The sequence below is a fragment of the Xylocopa sonorina genome, chromosome 7 (genome assembly GCF_050948175.1).
Source record: "Xylocopa sonorina isolate GNS202 chromosome 7, iyXylSono1_principal, whole genome shotgun sequence".
In the NCBI taxonomy this organism is placed as follows: Eukaryota; Metazoa; Arthropoda; class Insecta; order Hymenoptera; family Apidae; genus Xylocopa; species Xylocopa sonorina.
In genome coordinates, this window is record NC_135199.1 from 13,143,269 (window position 1) to 13,162,636 (window position 19,368).

The following is a 19,368-nucleotide window of genomic DNA, read 5'->3' on the forward strand; positions in this document are numbered from 1 at the left end:
GAGAACGGAAGAAGGGAAGACTGGAAGAGAGGCCTGCAGTTTCGTTGCCATCCCGTCGTTTCTTCTCTATCGTTTTTATTTCCATCCGAAATCTGGCGGTGCGCGCACACCGCTTCCCGATTTCTCATTCTCGGTTCTCTCGTTCCTCCCCGCCCCCCCGTCCGTTTACGCGGAACGGAGAACGCCGCGTGTTGTGTGACCGCGGATCTCAGAACGCGAAAAGAAACGCGAGTGAAAGACTGCGAAGGGAAAGGCTCGAAGCCGGCTGGCTGTTCCGCTGAGAGTTAGTGCGTTTGGAAACACGTGCCGCGAAGACTGGAGCTCGGGATAAACGTAGAGAGAGGTGGAGAGAGTTCGCGCGGATCCGGTGAAGGATACAGGTGAAACGGAAGTGCCGAAAGTGTGGATACCTTGGACTACGAGCCGCCCCCGGTGCTGCCACCGCGGCGCCCGCCCTGGCCGTCCAACAGCCCGAGCAGCACCGCCTCGAGGTACATCGGGCAGCGCATCACTACCGCCACCACCATCGCCACCACGTCCCCGCTGACACCGACGGCGGCTACGACGACTACCACGTCGACGACGCCACTGACAACGACGCTAGTACCGGCGACGTCCGCCTCCCAAGGCTCAACGACCTTCTCGTCTGCGCGAGTGTCGCCGCAGCCGCCACCCTTGACGCCGCCCCAGTATCCTGCGCCTCCACGGCCCCCTAGTCGAAACGGTGAGTTACAACTTTTCCTTCTTCACAAACAGAGAGAGAGAGAGAGAGAGAGCGTCCGTGCGCGTCGATTTCCGATAGACACCGTAGACCGTCGCACCTAGAACCTAATACCGCGTGCAGACCTATCGAAGCGATTCTACGAAAGGTTTTATGGTTTCCAGAGGTGGCCACGTATTCCACGCTCGGTTAGAAAATAACTGGCATCGGGCCTCGATGGTATGAACTTGTTTTCTATACGCGAGCGAGCGAGCGAGGCCGATTTCTTCGTGGCAACTTCATCGGCGATCGGGCCGAGCGAGCGTGACTCGCCGCGGATTGAGTCACACTACACTTTCATAGAGGCCAGCCAGAAGGTACGGGCCGCGAGTAGTGAATGAAATTTACTGGTGTAGAAAGTTTTGGCGAGAAAGTCGCCGGCCACCATTCCGTCCGTAACAACTCGACACATTCTACCGTGGCCGTTGCGTTTCTTACTCGAGCATTCAACTTCGTGCTCGTTGCTCTCCTCTCCTGCCGATAGGAATGGCGACCTCGTAGGCGGTTCGCGTATGCTTTCGTCGAAAGTATTCGCCCATTGTGTTGGCCTACCAGCAAGCCGCATCTAAATGGCATTCGTCGGTGAAATTCATCGGTACTCGAACCGTTGGATATTTACCCTTCTTCAGCGATCGAATTTCTGTTACTTTCTGGGCGCAGAACCAAAGATCTAAATTGAAATAAAGCACATCGGTTTTTATCTCGCGTTATCTCTGCTAGAGTTGACTCGCGGACCTACGTTAACCGAAGATTTTTTATCTACTCGTCTGGTGATCGTTGCATTGTTTCAACGGCGTTTCCATCGTTATTCACTCCGTAGAGCGAATACCGTATTCCAGGTCCGTGCGTTTCGACGGTTCGTTAAGATGAATCTCGATTGAAAACTCGGAGGCCGTAATTGAATTAATCTCTCGCCGCTATGTAGGATAATTCCTCTTTCTCCGCGTCCGAACACGAGCGGAGTACGAGCGCATGCGCGTGGCCGCGCATTCACACCAACACAGTCGCGTCATTCGCTTCGAATGGCAATAGGAATGAATGCCATTCGGCTTGACGTACCTGGTGAGCCGTGGCGCATGCGCCAGCCTCTCTTCGCGGGGATGTGTCACCGTAAGTTTCTTGCGTATAAACGCGAGCCGATTTATCGGGTGCTCGAAGAATCTCGCGTATTTCCGGACCCCTCTGGTTTCGCCGCGGCGTTACCAAACGATCATTCTTTTTTCCTTTCTTTTCGTTCCACGAAATCGCGTTCGTAATCGATGATGCATCGCGAGAGCGATGAATCGAGATTACGATCCACGCCACGAGAATGGCTCGATCGAGCCGCTTACTCGGAACGCCGGGATATGCGAGATCCGACGCGTTGCCTCGATGTACGATCGTTCGATTAGATATCCGCGACATCGAGTTAGGTGGTGTAATCTTACTTGGAAGCGTGCAGCCACGAGTGTGGAGGATTTGATGGGTCGCGTTGACAAAAATGCTCGTTTGGCAACGGTAGGGAACGGGGATCGACGGGAGGCGATTTCGTACGACAGATGCGTGGAAAAGGAGCGACTAGACTTTTAGGCCAACTTGTAGAGGCAAGCTCGCACACGACGCCTTTGCGAGGCAAGATATCGGCACGCTCACGCGCATCGTGACACAGATATGTATACACGTTTACACGGGCGCACACGCGGAGCAGCGTCGGTGTGGCATGAATGAAACCATGATTTCCACGCATGGCGCATAGGTAGGTGACTCGTCTGGCGCTTTACTCGACTCGTCGATCAGAAAGATTAAAGTACGCCTCTGTTTTCGCTTATCCTCCCATCGTATCTGTGTACGTGCCGCGTACGCGTGTGCGCGCGTACGCCGGAGATATAGAAAGTGATTTAATTTCATTCTAATTCAGCTGGTTTCGAATCGATAAGATTTCTCATTCAGGAACTTTTGAATGGCGACTAGTAAACAACGCGTGTCGTAATCGTCTGTTTATAAGACCGCGTGTTTACACACTCGTTGAAGGTTTTCAACTCCGTTCTCGTCGCGGAGGCTATTGTCTTCGATGCATTCTTCGAGAAACGACGAACGGCGTCGATCGATCCGAAATAAAAAACGAAACCGTTCGCCGTTCGGCTGTCGTTTTCCGACGCGCGCTTCGAAGGGTCTCGTCATTATTCCGCAGCCGTACCCGCCGCATCATTCCCTCGAAAGATGACGCGAAATACAACGTGGAACGTGATCTTCCGATATTCTCGAACGACTGCACCGGGTGCTGAATAATTCGAACCGCGTTCGAGATACGCGACAAATGTGCTCATTATGCCGTGGAAATAGTTTCCGTTGTTTCTGGAAAATGTCGAAACGCGTGTCAAGCTGTGTCCCGAGGGGTGGGTGGGGGAGATTGAATCTAAACGAGCTTCCAAGTATCCAGAATATCGCCACGGGCACGTGCACCGATTCCGGGAAGTTGTCGTTAAACGACGATTAGACGCGTCTCGGAACGTATCGAGTCGGTGTGTCGTGGCGAAGGAGGACGATGAAAGCTCGGTGCATTTCGAGGTACCGTTTCTTACGTAACGTGCCGATGCGCGACACAGCGACAAACACGATGCGGTTAGGCAGGCGTTGCGAATGCACCGGACGATCTCCGCGCGAAGGCGGGCTGTCCTTGAATGACATGTGTCCGGAATAACGAGAATCGAGAGAATATGAACAAAGTCATAGAAGGAGCGGTTGGCGTTGCGTGTTCTCGCACGCGCGCCTCTAGCTCATCAGCGCGGCATTTAAATTACGCACGGAGTCGCATCCTTCGTTCGTCTGACTCGGGCAGAACGCCTCCGAGGTTCGATTAAAACCGATACCAGCCTCGTCGTGATCGATGGGGAATTAATTCGACGCGGATTCCGCGAGCTTCCGGTGCGTCGTAAGAAGTGGAGTGCGCTCTGCGGTTTCGCGCATACCTTTTCCAGAGAAAAAATTTTATCGACGAGTTTCGCGTCGATCACCGGGGCGATGAGGGAGGAGGGGGGACGGTTGCGAAAGTTTTCGTCCCACATCGAACGTGCACCGCGCGTAACGTTGACGATGTCGTTGCGTTCCGCGCGTTTCAATGTCTCTCGCGACAAATCGGTGTACCCGAGCCTCGACGCGGACCGCTGTTGGAGAACTTTTGCAATTCCATTTCCATATAATACGTACCCGCGTACCTAGCTGACGACCAAAACCGATTCTAAACAGGATGCCCGGCTTTCTCGGTCTTTGTTCGTTATGGTATCGGGTTGAGCAACGGGTATTCATAACATGCTAACGACCGAGGACGTTTTCGACGTCGAGTCGCGACCGCGCGATGCCTTCGAGCAGCAGTAGCAGCTACTACTCGAATCTTTAACGAACACCGTGGACATCGTTCGAGAGTGTCCAGAATCCAGAAACATCGTTTCGAACGTCGTTGGCTTGGCGAAGTTCGCCAAGGTGAAACGTCCGATATCCCGAGGTCGCGGAACGTTCAACACTTGGGTCACGTAGATACTTCTCGCTGAAGTATAAGATTCTCCTCTCTATCCCAGCCAGAAGAAGAGTAACAGAAGAACACCGCCGCTATCTTCGTGTTTGCCAACCCTGTTATCTCTCGTCCCTCTCGCTCGCTCTATCCCTCTTCCCTCTGTCTTTTTGTCGCCGCTGCCTCTACCCTCCCTGTTCGTCATCGTTTCATCAACTCGCTCCTGCTCGCCTGCTTTTGCACAAGCACCGAACGCAATCTACGATCATCGTTATATGCCTGTCGCGTCATATCCGGCCTGGCTGACCGCTCGCCTACTCCCTGGTTCTCGCTGCTTCTCTTTTCGGTACCCCCGCTGCCTCCCGTGTCTCTCGCACACGGATTCCGTTCTTTCAGCGTCCCCTTAACGTCCACGAACGCGCGCATTCCACCAGAGATCGTTACTACCTGGTTAGAATCTTTCCTCCTTGCGTTTTCCACGGTGCGCCACGAAAATTCTAGCTGCTTGTACGATCGATGCACGGATAGCGGAGACCGGTGCGCGGTTTATCGGCCACGAAGATCGGCCCGCGGAGATTGACCGGAAGTCGCGGGGACGAAGATACGAGGCAGGACGGTCGCCTTAATTGGCCGAGCGGAGGATTTCGATTCGGTTCAGGGTTCAACGGATCGCGCCCCTCTCGTTGCGAATCAATTTATTCCTCGCTGTCACCGGGCCGTGCCAGCGCCGCGCGATGCACAGATGGAATTGTACGCGTCGATTGTTAACGATCGGTTACATAATGGGGCGATAAAGTTTACAAGCTCGTTAATTGTTAGCCACGGTGCCGATTTCTCCCGCTAGAAGGATATCATTCGCATTCCGCGCCCGTGTCGCATGCACGTATAAATGCAAATGCGTCTCGCGCTTAGCCTCGCGGTTGGCACGTTCTATCCGTTCGGTGGCCATTAAGCGTACCGAGTAAATATCCAGTCTATCGATAATATACTCTATATATTCTATACCGCGTACGAAACAGAGAGAGAGAATAATGGTAGGCAGGTTCTAGACGATCATTATTATTCAAACTTCATTCGGTAAACAGTGGAGAGTGTATTCTTTGTTATCGTACCAGTTCCATCCTTCTTCCACTTCGAGTCGTTTAGAAAGCGATCGGAGTTTCGAAACAGTTTTTTTTTCATTTTCTTCGTTTTTTCTTTTTTTTTTCTCTCGCTCCCTTTCTTTACAGCGTCGCACTCCTCCGCACGGTTGTCTGACCTATATGACTACGTTCTTCTCTATCTCTAGGAACGACGTGCCCTTATCTCGCGAGACACTTTTACGAATTAGCGCGATAAAGACTTGACCAGTGTACGATACACGAGTCGGAACCGAGGTGCGCGACCTCTGTCGAGCGAACCAGAAGAACCGAGAGTATCTCTGGTGGTGTTCTCCTGCTTCTCAGACTTTTCACGTGTGCTAGTAATCCGCTGTTCGAGTAGCGATAAAATTCTCACGGCGCTAAATTCGAACGGGCCGTCTAAAACCGGTGATCGCAAAATATTTAGGACAATCTATCCCAGTTTACGGACTATTATTAGTCCCGTGAAAATTCGTTGCCCCCAAAATAAATACCATCGTTACTCTCTCGCCCCCTCTCTTTCTCCGTCCGTGTGACTGGTCTCGCTCCTACGCTCTCGACTGTTCTTTGACTTTTCTCTGGCCGTCCTTGAAGGGAAGGGAACGTTGACCCTCTCTCGAGAGAGTCCATCCGTCCGTCCGTCCGTCCGTTCGTTCGTTCGTTCGTTCGTTCGTTCGTTCGTTCGTTCGACCGTCCGTACGCTCGGTCCCGAGCGTGGTTTCATTCAGAATGCGATGCCAGCAAGATCGACGTTGATATATACCGGATGAGGAATGATGCTGCGGAACATGGAACAACACCAACACTGTTGAACTCCCGTCGTTCGTTTCCTCTCGACCAGAGTTGGCCAGAGTTTCCCTCGTCGGTCTAGATATTAATCCGGTGATCGATAAGCGTGGCACAATGCCGGTTGTCACGGCGGATGGGAACGGTTTCGCGTAAATACACGTTCGCGATAAACTACGCGACTCGCTCGTGGAAGCGGAGACGACGCGAAAGAACGATGTTCGTTACGCTTTATATAAGTTATTTGACAGGAACGGTAACAAGATCGCGGGTGCAGCAAGCCCTGGCTCCCTTAACGAGAGGAATTCCTGCCGGTTGGATAAATATCGTGAGACGCATGTAGGCCGCGCCGCGGCAATATGTTTACGTACGTAAAACAGAGGTTTCCGGCGGAGTCCGTAGTCCGCGGCGTATACACAATTGCTCGCGTCGAAAATAGTTTTTCAACGTACACGAGGGCCGCCGTTTCACGACATGTGGCGGAGTGTGGGTCGCCGTTGCGTGGGCTTGTATTTATATATACGCGTGGATACGTAAACTTACGTACGTGACCGCGCATTTGATATCCGGATTTCTCGGTGCCTTCGTTGGATAATCAGCCGGCCGTTTTCACCGAAAAATATTCCGCGGGTTCCCTCGTATTTTGTCGAACGTTAAACGACCCACGGTGCCGCGCTCCCTCCGCTCGTTATTAATGTTGCTCTTGAATTTACAATCGCCGACCGAACCTCTTCCTTCTCTAACTTCTTATGGGAATCCTCGGGTATTTTCACCGTGCGACCGCTTTCGAATCATCGAGATGAAAAATGTTTCGATAGCACGTTCCGATAACGCGCGGGGATCCGAACACAGAGCCCGCAGTGAAACGGAGAATCGAAACGAGGAAACCGCGCGATCAGGATTCCCGGCTGGCGAGCGATTTCACACGCAACGCGAGTGTGGCAACGCCACGCGTACAAATTTCCATTCCGCGCAATCGCGGTGAAAATGCTAACGAACTTTTCTCGGAGTCGAAACGCGGCGAAAGACCGCTCGTCACAACGACGACGACTACGACGACGACGACGACGACGACGGCGAGTGGGTGGTTGGCCGAAGATCCCGGCCATATGGTGTCCACATTCCATTTCTCGTGTGCCGGCGAAAGCTGCGTGTTTGCTCTCTCGTTCCACCGACAGCTAACGCGAACCTCCCGCCTCGCGAACGCCTCGCGAACGCCTCGCGAACGCCGCGTCCTCGATGGAAAAACGCGAACCGATTCACCGAAAGTGTCGAACGGTGCGATTAGAAATTGACGAGGGAAACGAAACTCGAGTCGTAACGAGCAGGTGATCGATCATCTTGGAGCGAGCGATCGAAGGTATCTTCGCTCACCGGTTAATTACCGTTGTAAATCACCAGCCGGTGGCTTTTCTAAACGCGATACCCTGGCCGAATGATTTTATTGCGCTTTAAATTTGAAACCGATGCCGGATAAAGGGGGCTGGTGTTGCAGGTACGCCTCGGACGGAACAGGTAACGCAAGGTGGCAGGAAACCAGAGGACGAGTAGGAAGGGATCGTAGCGATCCATTGTCTTCCCTCCCCCCCCCCCCTACCTTTCGTTCCCTGCTTTTGTAAGAAAATGACTCGTTCCTCGAAGTTTCTTTCTGCGCCGCGATGTCACAGTAAACGACCCCGGTTTTGTATACCCTCGGCTCCCTCGCAGAAACCCACCGGGAATCGCTTACAGGCGACCAGCGTCAAATGGAAGTCGATCGTTTCATTCATCGAGAGCTGCGCGTGTGTTTCTCTCGTGCCGATTCGCTGTGATTCGCCCTCGAATCGCAGCCAGTCGAACGTTAGAAAATGAATCTCGTATCGCGCGTAGGCTTCCAGTGGAAACCGGATGCATCTGTCTTTCCGACCACGGGGTGCTGGCTGGTTCGTGCTCGAAAAACCTTCCGTCCCGGTCCACGGTTCGAGGTATTCCCAAGCTGTTCCCATTCGCGATCGATTTCGAAATCGTCGGACTAAGGCGGGAGATGATCGAACGGGAATGGACGCGCGAGTTTCGGCGATGCTTAAAAAGATACGTCCAGCGGTGGATCGCGGAGAGAGAGAGAGAGATGGTTCGGTGCATCTCGAATATACGAGTATACGTACACGTGCATGCACGAGCGTTGCGTGGGCGCAGTCTGAAGGATATCCGGTGCCCCTGCTCTCGCTCGCCCCTTTTCTTTTTCCCTCTCACCTCTGATCCACTCCTTCGAGGACTCGTTATCGTTCGCCTAACCGTTATCGCGTTTTAATCCGGGCTAATCGTCTCCAACGAGGCTAATTTTCATCGGAGACATCCACTCGAATTCTCGACCGCACTCGTCGATAACGGCATGTCCCAGGTGTTCGCTAGCGTTCGTCTCCCTCGGCTTTCCATTACTTTAGAAACATTTCGCGAACGTAACTTAGAATCGAGCAACTAACGAAGATCGATCGTTCCTTTCCGGTGTGGATTCCCTGCGAATCGCTCGTCCGTTTATTCATCGGACGCGTACCAGAGACGAGTCGAGCGCGAAATTAAAATTTAATAATCCGGCGGTGCTGTCGTCGCGATAGGAATTTATAGCGGCGGTGAATTTACGGCCGATTCGTTACTCGAGATTTACGATCGTATTAAGGTAGTACATAACGATTAATTCCCGCGTTAGCAGAAAGGCTGAGCGCGGCACCCGGTCCCGCGGCCGGCTACTTTGCATGCGAAGTCAAAACAGCTTCCGACGAGCAGCCACTCCGCTCGCACGAAGGGAAGTTAGTCGATCAGAAGCCGGCAAACATCTGTCGTAACGTTCTCGCCGCGTGGGGCGCGCGTTCCCTGTCAGTTCTGACAAAAACTCGCAACATCCTGGAAAACAACGGTGCAACTAATGCTTCTTCGTTTCCTCGTTCTCTCCGCTTCTTTTTCGACTACGCCCTCTTCGGTTCGGGTTTCCGTGGAAATTCGGCGAAACGATCCGGATAGAGAAAGGGGACTCGTTCGCTTCCATCGCGAACAATATACCGTGCGATGGAACTCGCACTGGTTGCAGCGTATAAAACGTTTCGAGGAGCATTGTCAATTTTTCGAAATACTCTCACCGTGTTAAGCAGCTCAGCGGCGAAAGGCGTGACGGTCTCGTCCTGGTTTACCTGGAAGCGCATCGCGATCCCCTAGGACGATAGTTTCACTTTCTCGAGGTACTAGTATTTCTGGCGGAAGGACGGGGTTGGAAGACGATTTGGCGAGCTACGCTATAGCCGCGGCGTGTCTAGCTTTGAATCGCGCGATCTTGACACAGCGAGAAGCAGAATTCTCATTAAAATAACTTGACGGGAGCGGCTCTAATTTTGTCGGCGTCGTGAGCGGACGCACCGTCACTACGAGGCCCCCGTTGAACGAAAAATATTTCGGATCACTGTCAACCCGCGTGGCTCGCGTCGCGGCGGAATGGCCCTCGTAAACCGGCGAATCCTCGAAAGGCTCGCTTCCACGCCGTGGCTGCGCACTCGAAATCGAAACGATGCTCTTTTACGAGCCATTGTGTAATTGGTTCCGGCAGAGGCACGCGAGTCTCTGCCTCCTCGAAATCGGAAACGCTCGAAATAAACTGGCCGCTTTGACGCTCGCTAACTTACTGCCAGTACACGCACCATTCCCTCCCGAGACCGCGTTCCTCTTCTTCGTTAATCGCCCGTGACAATTTCATTATTGTTAGCTGGTAAACGGTAACAATCGGGAGGAACTTGTCGCCGACAAGTGGACGTGGCTTCTATAATAACCGACGATCGTACCCCGGGTTAAATATTACGCGAGTGCCCGGACGGACACGACCAATTCAGCTGTAAACTTGATCTCTGCTCGCGAGCGTACGCGCTCGATCGAACGCAGATCGCGACTCGGATACTTACGCGCACCCATACGTGCATATTACACTCCCTTATCCCATCAATTACGGTAATTACATCGAGGATTTACGGTCAACTATAATTTTCCTACTTATGAGTAAACAAAATTCCGGTTACAGAGGATTAATATTCCTTAATCTGTTCCTGACGTTGCAGATAGTTGACGTCGACTTCGATGCAATGGAACACGAGACTGATTGAATCTTTCTCAAACAGCACTCTCCAACTCTACCTCTACTTCCTTGATCCAGTTACCTTTTTTTTCTCGCCTTTTTTTCATCTCCCCTATTAAGCGATCGCGAGGATCGATTAGCCTTGTTACGTCGCGTGTACCAATTATTACTCTCGTAGAGTATCACTGAACGACGTTCGCCAGGGTGTGGTACAATGATCGAAACGATCGAATCGTTCGACTGTGATCGAAATAAAAACATACGAATCGATGATCGCGTGGCAGGTATCAGGGGGGGACCGTTGAACAATTATTTCCGTGTTATCGAAACGTTTCGGTTCGATGGTTCGTCGGCGGCGCGGCCGCGGATCGGAATTTATTTTATATAGAAATTTCTTAGCGCACAGATGTTTGCTCGGAGGCGAGCCAAGCCCTCGTCAAAGTTTACTTGGCTGTTCGCTTGCTCCGCTGCTCGCTTAACGTTCCTGCGCGCTTGTCTTTCTACGGTCCAGTACCGTATCGTCGTGTCCGCGGTGCCCGGTGGGACGCGCGAAAAATCGGCGCCGCGCTCGAACGCCTCTGCCCGGGTATTTCCTTTTCACCAGGCGAGACTCGAGCCGTTCGCTGTCCTCCGTGGTCGTACTCGAGGTTGCCGAATGGATTCGCCTCGGCGAAGGACCCGATAACGGTCGAGCGAGTTGAACGTCCGCGGTTTTCGAATCGAAAATCGTTGCCAGGCTCGCTGTGTTAATTGTTGCCGGCTCGCGGTGAACGATAAGCCGACGATAAGCACGTAATGCGGCGTGTAGGCTAGAACGGTATCGCTACCGATGCGTCGCTCGAGATACGCCAGAGAAATATTACTATTCGAACGCGATACCGTTTCTATCTCTGCCGGCTGTTTGAGCTTTCGTGCGCGGCGCTGCAAGGATCGCGATCCGGAAACAGGGTGTTGCGCAACCAGGATCCCCGTTGACACACGATAGATAATGTCCGGTATAATTTGCCGGAGATAACCGCGAAACGTGCCGGACTTTGTAACCGTTCTCTATCCCCACGTTCGACGGGGGAGCCTCTTTACCGAAATCATTCTCGCCGCCTCTGTCGTCGAGCGATACATAAAACGCGTCGCGCGCGCGCGGTGTATTTTAAAGAGGCACCGCAAAGAATGAACCGTCCTCGGAGTTGGCGAAACGGGCGAGCCCCCTCGCCCATGCCACGGTACCGGGAAGAGCCTGATTTACGACACCCTCTGGTGCCTCTGTCGCTTTCCACTACTTCGCTCTCGTCCTATATATATACACCTACTTTAGTAAATACTTCGATTCGATAGTAGATTTTGCACGGCTCGAGGTTGAATGTAACGCGGTTGAATATCGTTGGAGGGATCGCCGCGTCTAACAGTACCGCGACGAGTCACGATTCCCGCGTCGCGTTGGAGAACGGAAACGCGAAAATCGCGAGGCGGACACGGCGGGCTGCTCTCTGATTGTTACGCTACTGGCATCTGTCGTGCGGATGTGTGTCGGTAGCGAGGGTACGAGCGAGTGGGAGCGACGTGGCTAGTTGCGCGACTGAGTGAACGAACCAGAACGAGAAGGAGGAAGGCTCGAGTAGGACGGAGGAGGAAAAAGTGGCGAGACGTGAAAGAGCGAAGGTGGGAGGGAGGGTGAGAGAGAGAGAGAGAGAGAGAGTGAGAGGGAGACAGCGAGGCGAGGACGAGCGGAGAGTAGACGGGCCGCGGGAACGACAGAGAGGAGATGAATGAACGTGCGTACGCGGCAGAAAGAGAGAGAGAGACGACTGGTCGCCGGGCGGCGCGGCAGGGTGGGATAGAGAGAGACAGACGGTCGAATGAATGAACGGTGCACGACGAGGATAGAATTAATGAGTAGGATAAATATAGAAGCGTGTAACGCGGCAGAACGAGACGACCTATCTCTTCCTCTCCTTCCGTTTACCATCCGCGCCCTCTCTCGTCCTTTCGTCGTTCACTCGGCGTCGCCGGTTGCACGGAGGACTCGCTTCGGCTCCTCTGTCCCGCGCGACATCGCGATCGAACGACTGCTCGACGCGAAAAAACAGCCAGGCTTCGAGCAAACGTAATGGAACGAAACGATTCCTCGTCGTAGTACGCGGTCCACGGTTACGCGCACCGTGCCGCGGCCACTGAATCGACGATGCCTATAGCGTGCAACCAGCTAGACCAACTTATCGATAGTATATAGTACGCTTGGAGCTCATTCAGCCGTGATCCTCGACGCTTGGACGCCGTTTACGGTTTCCCGATTCACCACTGTGGCCTGTTCGTCTCGACCGCCACCGGATGAGGAACCGTTGCTTTTTCGATCGAATCGGATAGAAATTTGTTCGTCGACCCTATCGCGACAGTGTCCGTCTTCCTTTTAACCGCTCGACGTCCTCAACCGAGGTAGCTCGTTCCCTCGCGTATTCTTAACGGAGTCGTTCGACTTTCACGGAGTTTCCTTCCTTCCGTACTAGAAATCAAAAGGCGGAACAGTGAAATGTAGTACGTACTGGTTCAAAATTTCTCGCGAGAGATACCCACTGTCAGCACAGTTGATCCACGGCTGCACTTTGCATAGTTAGAAGTTCGAGTTTGGTAGTAACGGAACATCCGTGACGATTTATCGACACGAATAATCGATATTAATGCGAGCAGAGCCTGAAATAACGAAACGGTTATCGCGAAACGTGCAAGCGAAAGATCCGAGTGGAGTGGTCGAGCATGCGGTCGGACGATTAAATAAATTCGTTGAGAGATTGCAACCCGGTTACTTAATAAGCCTTAGAGAAGATTCCTTCGGTTCGAGATTGGCATCGTTATTAAAACGTAACGGTACTCGTTCACCCGTTCCATTAATCCGTCTATTTCTCGTTGGCGAGTGCATCGAGTCGATCGGAAATGTGTGGGACGCAATGTAAAATGCGTCGAAAGTGAGGCGACTGGAATTTTTTATCCGGATGTCGAGTAAACGCGGGAGAGGTAACGCGTACGCTTTAAATTCGATCGATAACACGACGCAACGGCACATCGAACCCCCGAGACGACGGTGGTCGGGCGAAAAAAAAAAATTTCCCATAGCGCGGAAGGAGGCGTGCGCGTGTGTGTACGCGCGCGCGCGCGCGCGCGCACACGTTGCGTAGCGAACGAAGAGAGGCACGTTTGACAGGGACGAAAAAAAAAAAAATCACCGCAAGCGCAAGCATTGCCACCTCCCAGCGTGGCGACCGACGACCGTCACTGTCGCCGCGCCGACGCTGTCGGTGGTATACACGGTGACGACATAGGTAATGTTTTCATTCAATCTAAAGCTTCAATGATAGCTTCCGCCCATTCATAAAAAGCTTCGTGTTGCGAACGAGTCGTTGGCCACGATATCGCCAGATGGCATACCGTGCACGGAACTCGACCGGCCCCCGGCCGTCTCGCTCTCTCTCTCTCTCCCTCTCTTTCTCCTTCTACTTTTTCTCCTCTGGCCCCTCGCCCGACTGTCGCCATTCATGGCTTCCTTCCCACCTTCTCTCTTCCTGCTTTCCCTCCCTCCCCTACCGTTTCGTCCTACTGCCTCTCGGTCGTTCCCTCTCCAACCGTCCCTCCGTACCCCTCGCGCCTCCTACCCATACGTCCGTCGTTCCTCTGACTCGTATGCCCCCTCCGCCGCGGCCCGCTTACGCTTCGCCCAATCGCCGCCGCGGTCCCCCTACCCCTCCCACGAGCCTAGCCAGCTCGACTCGCTCACGGCGAGCTCATTGTCAATCGTTCGCCAGCAGCTGTCCGTGTTCGTTCCCTGGCTTTTGACGTTTCGCCGTTTCTTTCTCGCCTTCGCCTTCGCCTTCGCCGTCCACCGACGACACCCATTCATCCTATAGTGTCCCGTGTGCGCGCGTCAACGCTTCCGTAACCGTTGCTTTTTATCGATCCGTCGCGCGGCGAGGACGTTCAACGGTGAGCCGAGTTTACGTCGCGGAGTGGAGGGAAGAAAGGAAAGAACCGGGGGGAAAAGGGAAATCGATCGGAAGCCTGAACGATTTCGCGGTAAAGGAAGTCCCGTTCTTCGCCGAGCCGAATGCACTCGAACGGCCGGATGCGTTGACACGGGGTATAAAAGATGCGGACCGCTAAACGCCGACGACAAGGAGGCTCGTCGCGGACGCATTAACCTACGGGAAATGAGAACGGCACGACGCGGCCGATGAGAGGGCGTCGAAGCAGCTGCCGTCCGGTGGAATTCGAGGACGTTCCTAGATCTGTTCGCGAGACCCGTTCACGAACGGAATCGCCGTGTTCCGGAGTTGTCGTATCAGTGCGCGTGCGTGCTCCCGACTACCAGACACGCCTCCGAAGGACTCCGTCGGCCCCTGCGTGGCCGAGACCACCTTCTTTTCTGCATTTTCGCTAGTCCCATGAATTTTCAGTAAGTCCAAACACCAACTTATTTCCTTCTCTCGATTTCGAATCGATTATCGATTATTCGAATTCGAGTCGATCGAATCGCGGGGAGAGAAGTTTGCCGCGCAAGCTACCGCGCGAGATAATTTTATTAAATAGATAGGAGCACGGGCGAGGAAACGCATCCGGTCTTATCGCGAGCATTTCCGCCGCGAATTCAAACTTATCTGGACCGGAACGTCGTTTTAAAAGTTGTATTTCTTTTCCAGACGACAATTAGACGAATCTTATCCGAAACATCCTGTCGAAGATAAATCCGTAATCTGAAATGCGTTCAACCCTTTCTCGTGCCGTAACACGAGTCGCTCGAATTAAAACCGGGAAAGTTGCTCGATCGTCACCGTCAGTTTTATACGACAAGTATCGCTTTGCGTTATCGTTCCGTAACACACCTTATCGAATCCTTCTTTTTTTCCTTCGCGCCGATTTTCGTAACCGCGTTGGCATATTAAATATAAAACGGTTCGCGGTTTATTTACGTTCTCTTGCCCGAAATACTTTATCGTCGACCGCGTTTCGAGTTTACTAATAACGTGGTACGCGGTGATTATCGTAACCGTACGCGACGAACGGAAGGAGGAACGTCGAGGAGCCGAGGAACGGGGCTAAAATATTCGACGCATCGTTCGTCCGGGCATTGCCGCCGTCGAGACCCGCGGCGATCGCGCGCGGATATTGCCGGAACCGATCGTCGTGTCACAATTACGTGATTGGCAATCTTCCTCGAAGCCGTCTCATTCTCCGTGATACCTGCGCCGTGATTCATAATTGATTCGTGACTTATCGTTACCGGGAAGGCGCACGGTTTATTCATCGGTCGACTTACGCGACGCGACGAATATCTCCCTCGCGGCGTGACAAAACGGATTCCTCCCGTTGGACGAGCCTTCCTTTCACCTTTCAGAGAAGGCTGCACCGGTCTTTTCAATGAACATTCACGTCGCGTTATCCGCCGGTAGTAGGTGTTTCGGGTTCCAGAAACCCATTAGCGGGTCGGTGAATCATTATCGGTTAACAGCGGTGGATACGCAGGGAGGAGATCGAACAAATATCTCGGTTTCTCCGAGCGAACAGTCGGGAAGAGGGGCACAAGCACAAGCTCACGAAACGCTTTTCTTATCTACGCGCTCGGTCGTATAGAACGACTAAAAGCTCTGACCTATGGCAGTCGGTTGGCGATAGGCCGCGAACGCATTCCTCCTCGAGTGCACCCTCTGAATGGCCCGGCTGTGTTCTTCACGAATACACCCGCCCCTCCCCCGTGCATAAGTACACGCGTATCTGCGCGCGAGTTCACACGTGTACGGACCGCGTGAGCCAGCAAACCCGTACACGCCACGCTCCCTCCGGGTCCTCGTCAACTTCTGCGACACTCGATTTGCTCGTTTCCGACTTACTCTCGAAGGGGAGAGATCGCATAGGAACGCGGAGGAAGTGTAGCAAGCGTCAGGGCGCCGGGACCGCTGCGCGCGATACTGGTACCTACACAGCGGATGCGTGTAGGACGCTTGATTGGTCTTGTGCGGGCAAACGTCGTTTCTTACAGTTCTGTAGGCTCCTCGAGAGTGGGTCGAGGCGCGTTGAACGGATTACCAGTCAGATTTAATGTCATCGGGTTTCTGTGCATTCCCTCCTTTCCAATTATCCCGTCTGTTCTCCGCGCGCGACGCGCACGGAACAATTTCTCTCTCTACGATCGCTTCTGACGTATCGCGTCGACGAGAATTTGTCTCTGGTGACGTTTCGAAGTAATCGTCCGATCGCGGGGATAGAAAAGTTCGGGTGGAAGACGCGATCGGACGAGACGCTCGATTCTTCCAGAACTGTGGGCGCTTCGAGTGGGCCGGTGTGACCACTGAATCAAGAGGCCCGGTGCACACAGGCCACGAGCGCCCACTCGTGCCGCACTCGCCCACGTACGGAGGCCAAACCTACCTCGAAGCCACGTAGGTAGTGCCCCGCGTACACGGCATTCTTCGCGTCTATCGAGGTGTGATCCGAATATCGCTTTCGAATCCGTTCATTCAGATTCTCCATTCCGTTACCCCGGTGTACACCTCGCAGCTGCTCCTCCGATACGTATCGTTGGAAGCGATTTACCTACCTTTCGTCCATAGTTCGATCGGAAGTGATCGGGACGCGGAAAGAGAGTAACGAATCTGGTATCGTTTCAGGTGGGGATGAAGCGCGTGTCGCGAGGGCGAGAGGAAGCGGACGCGGAGCATTACCGAGCCTCATCCTCGCTAATGGAACGCCCTTGTCGAGAGTGCCACCACCTCGCGCGGGCTGGGCAGTGCGGATCAACGAGGCGACACTTACTACCCCAAATCAGTCAGCTCCTAATCAGCAGCAACAGCACCAGCACCATCACCACCAGCGGAACCATCATACATCGAGTTCAAGTACACCGAGAACGGTCGAACAATGGGCTAGCGAGCGGGCATCGTCGTCGGCTTTGTCGGTTGGTCGTTCCGCATCACCATCCTCGCCAGAAGCAGCAGCAACAGGTAGATCGGGAACAGGATCGCCGAGAAGGGTCCTCTCGTCGTCGAGTCGAGTTAGGCCAGGAGGCGGAGGTGGTGGAGAAAGAGGAGAAGGAGAAGAAGGTGGAGGAGGAGGAGGAGGAGGACGAGGACGAGGACGAGGAGAAGGAGGCGCAGAGGTCACTGGCGGTGTCCATTTCGCGAATCACTGGCAGGAGGAGGAAGAGCTGGAGGCGAAGAAGAAGGAGGAGCACCGGAAGCGTCGCGTGGACGCAACGGCGCATTGCCAAACGGAGCATCTTGAACTGAGGGGTCGGCCGATGTCGCAAAACAATGCGATCGCGCCGCTCTCGCGGCCACCCTCCTCGCAGACGAACGCGAACAACCTCGACAACAACGCGACGGACGCTGCGGACGACGGAGACGCGGTTTCCGTTCTACAACAGCAGCAGCAACAACAACAGAACGCGACTGGCCGCGTTCACGATCACAATCGGCCGTTTCCGCCGCCGAGATTGCCCACCGTGCACGTAGCCACAGCCACGACCACAGCCATCGCCACCGCCACCGCCACAGTCACAGCCACAGCCACAGCCACAGCCACCGCCTCGACGGCGCTTCTCACAGCGTCGAATCCTAATCCGAGGGTGTTGGTCACGGCGCCGTTGAGCCCGCTCTCGAGCACATTCCGAAGCCGACCGAGGAACGTGGACACCTCGAACGAGACGAACGCGAGGGGATTGCTGTCGAGCAACGATACACCGCCCAGGAGCCCGATCGGTGAAGTGAGCCTGACCGTGCCGCGTCCCGATGGCGAGCGAGCCATCAACGAGTACGTCGAGGCGCCGTTCAAGCATTGCAACCAGGAACGGAGGCTCGAGGATGGGAGCAAACGCGGCGGGATCGTCGGGGCCGATTGCCCGAAGATCGACCGGAGGCATCGGCAGAAAGGGGCAGCGGACGCGTCCGTCGCGGCGACGCATCGTTTACACGCGATCAGGACTCAAGGGTTTCGCGGTTTGAACGCGAGTGGGACGAACGCGGCAGCGTCCGCGGGCGCGATACCCGCGAACGTCGCGCAGTCGAACGCCGTGACGAAACAGCCGGTCTCGTTCACCAAGGAGCCGGCGAACAGCCCCGCCTCTAGGACTTACGATCCGGCCGGTCTCTCGATAATGTGCAATTTCTGCGGCCGTTGCAGATGCGAGTCGTGCCGGGAACCACCGCCGTTGCCCAGCAAATGGCTGTGCGACAACAAGTGCTTTTGCTCGGCGGACGCGATCCTCGATTACGCCTCCTGCCTCTGCTGCGTGAAAGGACTGTTCTATCATTGCGCGGACGGTAGCAGCGCGGCCGGAATCGACGCGGAGGCGGCGAGGGGCTGCGCGGACGAGCCGTGCTCCTGCACAGGGAACAGGAGGGCCACCAGGTGGGCCTGTCTCGGCGCGCTAACCCTCGTCATGCCGTGCTTATTGTGCTACTGGCCGTTCAAGGGCTGCGTCGCTTTGTGCGAGATGTGTTACGCCCGGCACGCGGCTCAGGGATGCAGATGCAACCCGAACACGATCGGGAACGCCGGGAACAGGCATCATCCGATCGCGAACGATATCGGGGACTCGAGGGATCCGGAGAAAAGGTTGCTCGACCCGGTCACGCCGGAACTCTAACAGGCATCCCTGATATATAAATATATAAATAAATAAATAAGTAAATAAATAAAAGGATATATAGTAGAGACTAGACTAGACTAGACTAGACTAGACCAGACCAGACTAGACTAGACTAGGCTAGGCTAGACTAGGCTAGGCTAGGCTAGACTAGGCTAGGCTAGACTAGGCTAGGCTAGGCTAGGCTAGGCTAGGCTAGAGGTGGTGCGCGGTGATCGTTTTACGACACGAGTCGCGCTGTCCGATACGACATACGGATAACGCGTGGAACAGAGACGGCTGGCTCTGTTAACCTGTCTGTCCGAGAGAAGGGAGCAAAGTGAAAATTGCATTAAGTACAAGAGTTGCATTTAAGTCGAGAAACGATTAATCGAAGATTCTGACGAATTTCTACGTCTGACGTCGCGAGTGTTTTATTTATTATACTTCCATGCGCGCGCGAGAGGGCGCGGTTTGCGAGCGAGTGAGAGCGTGAAACGAATGAGAGGTGAACGCGTG

General features: G+C 54.1%; 2 protein-coding genes across 2 annotated transcripts in view; one reads left to right on the top strand and one right to left on the bottom strand.

Moving 5' to 3' along the window:
* Nucleotides 1-19,368, bottom strand: part of U2a (small nuclear ribonucleoprotein polypeptide A'-like U2A) — a 161,219-nt gene that overhangs the window by 138,861 nt on the left and 2,990 nt on the right. The gene's annotated exons all lie outside the window — the stretch shown is intronic.
* Sty (sprouty signaling antagonist) lies at nucleotides 385-18,948 on the top strand (the record flags this gene model as incomplete). Its single annotated transcript, XM_076898725.1, has 2 exons — nucleotides 385-724; nucleotides 16,895-18,948. Coding segments are annotated over 2 exons (2,316 nt in total), but the record flags the coding sequence as incomplete, so codon positions are not given.